This window comes from Diospyros lotus, chromosome 12 (assembly GCF_014633365.1).
Source record: "Diospyros lotus cultivar Yz01 chromosome 12, ASM1463336v1, whole genome shotgun sequence".
NCBI lineage: Eukaryota > Viridiplantae > Streptophyta > Magnoliopsida > Ericales > Ebenaceae > Diospyros > Diospyros lotus.
This window is the reverse complement of record NC_068349.1, coordinates 17,172,778-17,184,208: the sequence shown is the minus strand read 5'-3', so window position 1 is coordinate 17,184,208 and position 11,431 is coordinate 17,172,778. Positions and strand designations below refer to the sequence as shown.

The 11,431-nt window shown below is 31.6% G+C and overlaps 1 protein-coding gene across 1 annotated transcript; it reads right to left on the bottom strand.

Moving 5' to 3' along the window:
* Positions 1-1,649: 1,649 nt before the first annotated feature.
* LOC127814084 (ankyrin repeat-containing protein BDA1-like) lies at positions 1,650-3,607 on the bottom strand. The gene is made up of 2 exons (XM_052355334.1): positions 3,014-3,607; positions 1,650-2,533 (listed from the first exon to the last, which is right to left on the bottom strand). Exons 1-2 carry the CDS (start codon positions 3,578-3,580, stop codon positions 1,748-1,750), a joined length of 1,353 nt encoding a protein of 450 aa, XP_052211294.1. The 5' UTR covers positions 3,581-3,607; the 3' UTR covers positions 1,650-1,747.
* Positions 3,608-11,431: the final 7,824 nt, after the last annotated feature.

The following is an 11,431-nucleotide window of genomic DNA, read 5'->3' as shown; positions in this document are numbered from 1 at the left end:
TTAATTTTTATTATTATTAAAAGTTAGCGACGGAAACACCTGTTCCTTGCTAATTTAGCGACGGATTATTATTTTAGTCGCTAAAAATTTAAAAATCTTTTTTTTAATTTTTTATTATTTTAGTGATAGAATATTTTTCTATTGCTAATTCATCGTTAATTTTACAAAAAAATAATGTAATTCATCACTATTCCGTGACTATTTTGTTGCAAAATAGTAAATAAAATTTTCGTCATTAAATCCCGAATTTCTTATAATGATATAAGCACAAAGGCTTGCTATTTTAACTTTATTTCTTACTTGATTATTCAACTTATTTACTCAACTAATCTCTCAGTTAGTCGAATAAAACTTAAATCACTCGATTTAAGTATTTTTTAATGCATTACTCGAGTACAACAAACATATACACGACTTAACATTAGAATATTTATAAGATGCTTGATTGAACTAACAATTTTCAAGTACTACACGATTGAGTTACTAAGGTAGTTGAGTATGACAACTTGTCACTCAACTCATCATTTTCTTACTCGATTAACACTAAGCCTCAAAATTAATCTGCTTGATTATCAAAATTGAATACTCGAGTGATGGTTTTTAAAATTGGTTAATACTAACTTCCCTAATCATATTCACTCAATGACCAAAGAGTTTTAATCGCGTACGTAATTTGATACTTGTTATTGGGCTTTCCTTGATTAATATTTTTTCATTAAATTCATTAAAGTTTTACCTATGATTTTATCATCATCTATTTCATCATCAAAACATACTTAAGGATAGTGATTGGGGTTCTTTGACATTTTAGATTATATTTATATTTGACCTTTTCAAATTTTATAAAATAATATCCAATGTGTTCAATATTTGAGTTAATAAGATTGTTATAAATATCGAAATTTTATAAGTTAGAATATGAGTTAAAATGTAAGGCTGCGTTCTCTTTACGTTTTTAAATTATTTTTAATTTTTAATTTTTTAAAATAATAAAAACGCATTCTTTTTATTATTTTTAAAAATGCAATTTTGAAAATAAAAAAAATATAGAGAAAACTCAAAACAAAAAAAAATTGTTTTGAGTGTTTTCATCTAAAACAAACTCTAAACTAAAACATATTTATTTATTTATTTAATCATATTTTATTATTGTAATGAAAAAAATATTACAAAATTCATTAACTTTAAAATATATATATATTTTAATATTATATTAACATTAAATATTTCTAATTTACTAAATAATTAGATTTATTAAATAAAATATCATTAAAAAATTATTTTCAAAATTTCAAAGAGAATACATTTTCTAATTTTCTTTTTTGAGAAATAGTTTTTTAAAATGACAAAGAGAATGCGTTGTCAATTTTTTATTTTTAATTTTTTAAAAATAGACTATTAAAATAAAAAATTTAAAATAAATTTAAAATTTAAAATTAAAAATTAAAAAATAAAGAGAATGCAACCTAAGTTTTTGAGAGAGATTTCTAGTTATCTTCTCGAAGCACTTGCCATCAGTATACAATTACAAGAAAATACCTAGGGCCCAATCAAAGTGAACTTCTATAAAGGAAAAAACAAAATGGTCACTTCGGAACCAAGACCTAAAAGTTATTCTTCAAAACTTTCGAGATGTAGATGCCAATATATATTGAAAAATTACCCTTCATTTATTTGTGTTGGGGGTACATCCTAACCATGAGAGTACGTACAAAATTGATGCGTAAAAATCCTATCAAATTGAAGTTCAATCTTCAGCAGGAAGTTTAAACATTACGGACTGGTTCCCATAACCTAAGTTGGGATCTGTTGGAGTTTGGTTTTTCCTTCCGAGCCGAAACCTAAAAATCCTATCAAAAGCGTTGCTTCTAATATTGTGTTTCTCTTGGATAATGGTCGCTATCAAGCGACCCGTATGGACGAGTAGAAGAAGCCCCATAACACTGCACCATACGATGACTGCAACAAGAATGGTGTCACTGAGCGACCCCCGATCCTTCTTGGGCGTGATCACAACGTTGGCAAACGCGTAGCTGAAAGCCGTAGCAGAAATGGCCAGCCACATGATCACCACCAGAATCCACATAAAGGCCCTTCTCCTAAATGGAAAGCCACTGATGAGCAACAAGATGGTGCTCAACGATGCCACGAAGCCTATGGTGTTGGACCGCAGGAAGTAGTGGTATGAATCTGGATAGTTGTAAGCCATCACTGCTTCACCAGCTCGGTGTTTATCATTATCTTCTTGCCAGACCGCTCCTGGAGGATTCACCCCGGCTTGGAAAGCCATTGTGGCGATCAGTGATGCCACCACCATTAGAGCATCCCTTTTCTTAGTCACCCAGTCTTCCTGTGCGAGGCTTTTGCCTTTCTTAGCTTTGGATTCTGTGAGGAACTCTTCCATGTCGAGAATCAACTTGTCTGGCCCTCTGTCGCTACTCTTTGCAAGAGAAAGAATGTCCATTGCTGTGTGTCCGCTTGAATTTGTTGCATTGACGTCTATTTTGCTCTCCTTAACCATGTGTCTAACAATCTGAAACATCAATATTCTTCTCAAAATGCATAAAAAAATATCAACCCATCTTCTAGCCCAGCAGAAAATTAATTTTAAAAGAATAACAATATAATTATTAATACTTTAAAACACGTATATTAAATAATCAATTTTAACATAATTTTTTTCCTTTTGTTTATAAGATGAAAGAATGCATCTTTTCCTGCATTCAACAATTAAACATATTTTTCATGTTTCTGTGGAAAAGAAAATTATCAAGAAAATAAAAGATTAGAAATTAAAACACTAAAAATATTCCCAATAATTAAATTGATAGAAAACATTTTTTAAAGCTTTTGCATTATGAGAACAGGATATATGCACACCAATGGAGAAGTTCCACAGAAGCATAAATGCACGTGAAGATCCCATATGGAATAGTTCTTCCTATCAAATTAAATTAATGATTCTTGCAAATGATTATATTATAAATGGATCTGACTCAACAAATAACCTTACCTCAAATCGTTTGTACATGACAGCTAGATGCAGGATTGTGTTGCCGTTGTCATCCTTGGCGTTGACGAGCTGCAGGCACGTGATTCTGTGCAGCAAAAGGGCCAGAGCATTCAACTGATCATGCATCACGCAGAGGTGCAAAACAGTGGCGCCGCCGTCGAGCCTGGCTAGGGCGGCATGCGGGCACTTCCAAACCAATTCATCCAACACCTCCACCTTGCCCTTCATCGCCGCCAGGTGGAGCGGATTCGCGCCGTCCCGGTCGCGAGATCGGCACATCTCCGGGCTGACATTGACCAGCTCTCGGACTGTGTCGAGGAACCCATTGGCTGCCGCCAAGTGTAGCGGCGACCTCTGCCGCGAATCCAAAGCACCGGCGAGCTCTGAATTGGTTTGCAGAAGCAGTCTCACGAACTCGGCGTTCCCCCGCGATGCAGCGAGGTGGAGAGGGCTCGAGTTGAGGCAATTCGCTGAAACTCTATGGAGAATCAGTGCGTCTTGTTGAAGGATTCCGAGCAGCGAGTTAACATTCCCAGTGATTGCTGCTTCACATAGCATCTGCTCCATTTCCCCTCTATCTCTCTTTGATGGACGATCAATTCATATATATATATATATATATGTGTGTGTGTGTGTGTGTGTGTGTGTGTGTGGCAGAGAAAGCACGAAAACGAAGATAACGTTTCCGGCGATTACTAGTCATCTTTGGTGGACGTAGAAAGATTCCAAGTCAATAGTCATCGTTAATTACTTCTTGCGGTGAGCTTCTCAAATTGTTGTTTATCGGCTAATTACCAGTAAGAGGATGTGACGTTGCTGAAGAGTGTGGGACTGTAGATAATATTTGACTATATAATGTTGCCATTTTTATCATATTTTTATTTTGCTGTTGTTTTTCTTGTATCACACAGTCAGTGATATTAGTTTTGCCTCATCTTCAAAGTTGTAGTAGTTTGTTGTAGTGGTTGTTTTACGTAGCCGAGCTATAAATACTTTCTATAATTAATTTTCATAGTGACGATTCTGTTGTATTTTCTCTCTCCAATTACTTGGATACCATGGCAGTTTTCTAGTTTTCTCATATCTAGCGAGATGGAAGAAGTCGACGCAACTTTTGCAGAGATCATTCCGAACATAAGCGGTGATTTCTTTAATGACGATCCGTTTAATCTTCAAAATTCTGATCATCCAGAGCTGGTTCTTGGAATAGCGTCGATGACAGGTGTTGTGAAATTTGATGTTTTGACTTGATAAGAAAATTAATAAATTTGGTTAAAGAAGGATGATTATAATTATTCTTAACAACCATTTTTATTATTCTTTATAGTCATTTATATTCCAAAATTATTCTCTCCCATATATTTCATACCTCGCGCACAGCCACAAGTCACACATCGCCTTCTCTATTCTGTCACCTGTTGTTTGTTTGTTGCTGGAGTTATCTCGTCTCATCAAAATTTTTAAGTAATGAATTTGAATTTTTGATTTTGCAACGAGTTTAAGTTTGGAAATTTCAACACAACGATCGAAAAATTCATGGTTCTCGAACCTTATATCTTTATTTTTTTTATATTTTATTTTTTATGTAAGTATTCGACAAATCCAATTTTTAATTAAATAGTGTTCATTAACATATTTTTTTATACTTAATTTTTTTATCAAAGTATTACACTTGAATAATTTAATTTTTTTAAAAAAAAACAAATTTATATATTTTTTATCTAAGTATATATGGATTTCCATATCCATAGTTCCCCGAACTCACGGGTTGGGGGAACACATCCTTAATTTTTTTTATTTTATTTAACTATTGGCCAAACCTATTTTTTAATTAAATAGTGTTGATTAACTTTTTTTTATACTTAATTTTTTTATCTAAGTATTGGACTTGAATAATTTAATTTCTAAAAAAAATAAATGCATATTTTTTCATAAATTTTATTTAATATATGGGGAAATTGATAGTGATGATTTTTTTATATTTTATATTTTAATTTTTTATAGTGATGATTTTACATCTTTAATTTTTTTATATTTTATTTTTTATCCAATTATTCATAAATTAAAATAAAAAATATTTATAAACTTGGCACTTCCCCAGGGTTTAGGGAACATGGATTTCCCTGAATCCTAGACTTTCCCGAACCCTAGACATGGCTTTCTCCGAACCTGAACCCTAGGGTTCGGGGCCTTCAATGTGCCCCAAACCTTGGGGTTCAAGGACCTTCAAGACGCCCAAACCCTAGGGTTCGGGGGGGCATGAATGGGTACTGCCGACGGGTATGGCCGCCATGGCTGATTCCCAGAATCTGTGTGTATATATATATTTATGTATATATATGTCTGTGTATGGGGGGATATGTGTATATATGTTTCTGTGTGATTGTGTATGTATATATGTATATGAGTTCTTCTATTTCTCTATTTTCATTCGTTTTTTGTTTTTGCATCGCATCAGACGTTCTTCTCTGCATGGTCTCCAGTATGAATGGGTAGCTACATATGTTTGGTGGCAGGCAATTCATTGAAAGAGAAGTGGCTATAATAGTGAGGGTAAAAATAAATTTTTAAAATAGGGTATTTAAGATATATTGAAATATGATTGTGAAGAGCAAAATGGTGGTTGCAAATAGAATTTCCCTTAGGATTAATATATAATTTTTTTAAAAAAGTCATTTTATTTTTAATCAAGTAATGGATTCAATTCAAGCTCCAGTAAATCGAGTAATAAGTCTTTAGTAATCAAGTAACTCATCAATCAGAAAAGGTTTAAGTAGATTTTTCAATTTTTTAGTGATCGAGTAAAAAGCTTGTGTAATCAAGCAATGTTCTAATATTTCTAAACATAATCGATTACAAAAGAAGGCTTAGTCGAGTAAAGATAAAGTATACTCAACTAATCAAGTCTTTGTATTTGAATATATAATACATCTCTCTGTTAAGTTAAAAATAATCGAGCAATAGATTTTTAGTCATGTAATGGTTAATTTATACTCAAGTAAATCAGTCTTGAAATCGAGTATATTCTCCTAAAGTCGACTGTGTTTCGATAATGAGTATTTGTTTTTGTAATTGAGTGAAGATGCTCTTGTACTCGAGTAGATTTTCTTGTAATCAAGTAAACATAGGTTAAAAATAAGCAAGGTCTGGATCCTAAGTTTAATCAAGTAAAAATCTTTGCATTCAAGTAAGCAACAAAGTAATAGATTGCAAAATGCATATAGTCAAGTAAAGATAAAACTTAGTCAAGTAATGACTAGTTTGTATTCAAGTAACACTTGACAGATTTTGAAAAATATAGTCGTTATAGTTCATTAAATGCAATATGTCTTTACTTTTCAGTGCATTAAATGATTTTCTAACATCATGTGTGTACTTTATGAATTTCTAATTGATTGTTTAAGGTTTGTAGAGACAAAAAAGTGGCAGTTGTGAGACAAAACAAATATTCTAATTGTTTAAGACAGATCAACAGTTGCATTCAATACCAGAAGACTATAAATAGGAGTTGACGCTTACTGAAAAATGTTACAACACAATGCACAATCAAGGAAGCTCTAGTCTTCTACTCTCAAACTTACACGTCTATTCTTACTCGATTAATTCAAAGAGAGTGTACTTACATTCATTGATTTTATGAATCTCTATGTTCATCAAAAAGAAGTTTCTAATTACTTGTAATATCGTTTTCTTCTCTTAAAATATCTCTTTCACATTTCATTGTGAAATTTGTAAAGGTTAAGCCTTACCCTGTAAAAAAGTATTGGTTGTGGCTGAATTAAGGTTAGGCTAGTAGCTGAATCTACTAAAAAACTACCAAGATAAAATTGTTTTGCCAAAATCTTTGGTGAGGAGTCAAGATAGTGGACTAAATTTTTAAAATTGAACCACTCTATATTGTGTGTGTGCTGCATTATTAATATACGTATATATATATATAGTTATGGTATATATATTAAATGAAATAAAATATTTATAATTTGAAATTTATATTAAGAAAAAGAAAATTTGTTAGTCACCAAAGTGGCCAAATATTTGTAAAGTAAATAAATTTCAAATTATAAAATAATAGATCCATAATTGGATTTGTTTATATATATACAATTATGGTGTGTGTATATATAATAAATGAAATAAATATTTATAGCTTAAAATTTATATTAAGAAAAATTTGTTAGTCACCAAAGTGGCCAAATTTTGTAAAGTAAATAAATTTTGAGTTATAAATTATTTTCAATTTCCCATAAACATAATGTTTAATGATGACATTAAAGTTTTGCTTGATATTTGTTTGTGGGTAAATTGAAATTTGCATTATAAGGCTATTCGGGATTAGCCCAAAGGTTAATTATTTGTCCTTATAATTGTCAAATATGAATGTGATAATTATTATATTCTATTGGTTTTATTTTGCATATCCAAAGACAGTAAATAGATCTAATTGGTGCATATTTAATTATCAATTATTATTATTTTATTTTGTACATCTTAGTATCGCCCAAAGGAGAACTATGATGTGCCTTATGATTAATATCTGAATTTGAAATTATATGAAATTTTTGATGCATTAATATATGAGTATTTAAATTTTTTTTGTAGTATCTGTACCTATTTCAATGCATTCGCAAGAATCATCTATACCATTTTTCAATGGATTAAATTTCTCCGACTGTAGTGAACAAGTTGAGTTTCACTTAGGTGTTCTGAATCTTGATTTAGCACTCAGAACTGAGAAATCTGCTGATTTCACCGATAAAAGCATCGATGAGCAGATGGAGTTCTATAAAGTATAGGAGAGATCAAACATATTGTGGCTTATGTTTATGCAGATGACCATTGCAAACATAAAATTAACGCTTCCCAAAACTGAAAACGCTAAGGAACTTATGAAGTTCGTGGAAAGGCGTTCCCAGATTGTTGATAAATCTCTGGCCAATACATTAATGAGTTCTTTGACCACCATGAAATATGATGGTTCTCGTACCATGCATGAGCACATTCTGAAAATGACCACCTTAGCAGTGCAATTAAAAACCTTGGGAATGACCGTGGATGAGTATTTCTTGGTATAATTTATACTCAATTCCTTGCCTCCAGAGCAATACGTGCTATTTCAAATGAACTATAACACTATAAAGGATAAGTGGAACATCAATGAATTGACCAGTATGCTCATTCAAGAGGAGACGAGGCTGAAGAACCAAATAGCTCATTTTGTTCATTTCTTAAAGCATCAAGAAGCTGGTAAAAGTTTCAAGAAGAGAAGTGGCAAGAGCAAGAAGAAAAGTCCTCGTAACCTGAACAATTCTTCGAAAGGTGCTCATAAATAACCTATGGCTATTAAGTGTCACTTTTGTAAGAAAAGTGGACACATGAAGAAAGACTTTCTGAAACGTAAAGCTTGGTTCGAAAAGAAAGGTAAGCCTTGTGCTTTAGTATGTTATGAATCAAACTTTACTGAAGTTCCACATAACACTTGATGGATTGATTCTGGTTCCACTACTCATATTTCTAATACGATGCAGTGGTTCCTTACGATCTGAACCACAAGGCCAAATGAAAGTTTCGAGTTCATGGGAATAAAAGCAAAGCTCCCATTGAAGGCATTGACACTTACCATTTGATTCTGGATACCAAACATTACTTAGATTTATTAGAAATTCTTTATGTTCCTACATTTACTCAAAATTTAGTTTCATTACAAAAACTTGATGTAGCCTGGTTTTTCTTTTAAATTTGATTCTGGATCTTTTAGTTTATTCAAACATAACAGTTCATTGGTTCTAGTATATTATGTGGTGGTCTCTACAAGTTCAAACTTGATAATGTGTTTGTTGGGACTCTGATGACCTTGCATCATAATGTTGGTACTAAACGTAGTTTAGTTAATGAAAATCCAGCTTACTTGTGGCATAAACGTTTGGGTCATATATCTAGAGAAAGGATGGAAAGATTAGTAAAGCACGAAATCCTTCCATATTTAGATTTTACTGACCTTGAAGTTGTATTGATTGTATTAAAGGCAAACAAACAAAACACACTAAGAAATGAGACATAAGAAGTTCACAGCTTCTTGAAATTATACACACCGATATTTGTGGACCTTTTGATGCTCCATCTTTTGGCAGAGAAAAATATTTTATCACCTTTATTGATGATTTTTCACGTTACGATTATGTTTATCTATTGCATGATAAGTCTTAATCTATTGATGCACTTGAGATGTATATTAAAGAGGTTGAGCGACAATTAGATAAAAAGATGAAAATTGTAAGGTCAGATAGAGGTGGTAAATATTATGAAAATTTTGATGAATCAGGTCAATATCCAGGACCATTTGCCAAATTCCTTGAAAGACACGGTGTTTATGCTCAATACACAATGCTAGGTACACCACAACAAAATGGTGTTTTTGAAAGGCATAATCGTATCCTAATAGAAATGGTTAGGAGTATGATGAGTCACTCATCTTTACCCTTATCCTTGTGGATGAATGAATTAAAGACAGCTATGTATTTGCTAAACAAGGTTCCTAGTAAGGCAGTTCCAAAAACTCATTTTGAATTATGGACAGGTAGGAAACCTAGTTTAAGACACTTATATGTTTAGGGTTGCCTAGCAGAAGTAAGGGTTTACAATTCACATGAAAAGAAATTGGACTTTAGAACTACCAGTGGTTATTTCATTGGATATTTGAAAAAGTCCAAGGGGTATAGATTTTATTGTCCTAATCACAGTACTAGTATTGTTGAAACTGGAAATACAAGGTTCATTAAAAATGGTGAAATTAGTGGGAGTGATAGAATGCATAATGTAAACATTCAAGAAGTCATGGTGGAAGTTCCTATACCCAAGACTGATATAGTTGTTGTTTGTCAAGTTGCAATCCAACCAAATAACAGTCAAGACTAACAAACACTCCATGATGAACCTGCAATAGTTGAACCACAAGCAATAGCATTAGGGAGATCTCAAAGAGATAGAAAATCTGTTATTTCTAATAAATATGTGGTTTATCTACAAGAGTCTGAATTTGACTTAGGAACTGATAACGATCCAGTTTCATTTAAGCAAGCTATGGAATGTGATGATTCTACTCAATGGTTAGATGACATAAAAGAAGAGTTAAAATCGCCTTTCTTAATGGGGATTTGGAGAAAGAGGTCTATATGGATCAACCTGAGGGTTTTTCAATTAAAGGAAATGAACAAATGGTGTGTAAATTAAAGAAATCAATATAAGGACTAAGCAAGCCTCCCTCCAATGGTATCTAAAGTTTAATAATACCATTACGTCTTTTGGCTTTCAGGAAAACATTGTTGATCGGTGTATATATATGAAGGTCAGTGGGAGCAAATTTATTTTTCTAATCCTGTATGTTGATGATATTCTACTTGCTGCTAATGATCTTGGTTTATTACATGAAACCAAGAAGTATCTCTCTAAGAATTTTGAAATGAAAGATATGGGAGATGCAACTTATGTGATAGGAATAGAAATATTATGTGATAGATCAAAAGAATTGTTAGGGTTATCTCAAAAAGCATATATTAATAAAATTCTAGACAAATTCAATATTGATATGTGCTCATCAAGGGTAGTTCCAATTCAAAAGGGGGATAAATTTAACCTTATGCAGTGCCTGAAAAATGAATTGGAATGAGAGCAAATGCGAAATATTCCTAATGTATGCTCAAACTTGCACCAGACTAGACATAAGCTTTGCTGTTAGGGTTTTGGAAAAATACCAAAGTAATCCAGGCCTTGATCACTAGAAAGTTGCAAAGAAGATTTTCAGATACTTGCAAGGAACTAAAGATCACATGCTTACTTATCGAAGATCCAATCATCTTGAGGTGATTGGTTATTCAGATTTAGATTTCGTCAAATGTGTTGATACCAGAAAATCAACATTCGATTACTGATGTGAGAATTTATTTACACATTTATTGGTCATAATTGAGTAGAGTTTTTAATATTTTATATGTATTTTACATAGAAATGTTTAGTATTTGGAGTTTCCTTTACATATATTTAATTTCTAATAATTCTTGTTATTTTGCGGGAATATTACTTAGTGTTTGGGTTAAAAATAAAAAAATAAAAAATAAAAAAATATTGTAAAGTTAATTTTAAAATTAATATTATAAATTAATATTACAATATAAATAAAAAAATATATTATAAATAATTAATATTATAATATAATTAAAATTAATATAATTAATAGTATATTAAATATTAATTATTATATTATATATTATATTATTTATATATATTATATATTATAGTATGTATATATATTATATATGTGTGTGTGAAGTGGCGTGAAGTTGGACTTAGGGAAGCATAGCCATATATGTTATATATTATTTTATTAAATTAAATGGTGTGAATGTGGAGTCTTAGGGCTCTGCC

Coding starts and splice junctions, on each gene's coding strand:
- LOC127814084 (XM_052355334.1), bottom strand. CDS start 3,580: ATGGAGCAGATGCTATGTGAAGCAGCAATCACTGGGAATGTTAACTCG. Junction 2,534..3,013: donor TCATGTACAAACGATTTGAG/GTAAGGTTATTT, acceptor TTGATGTTTCAG/ATTGTTAGACACATGGTTAA.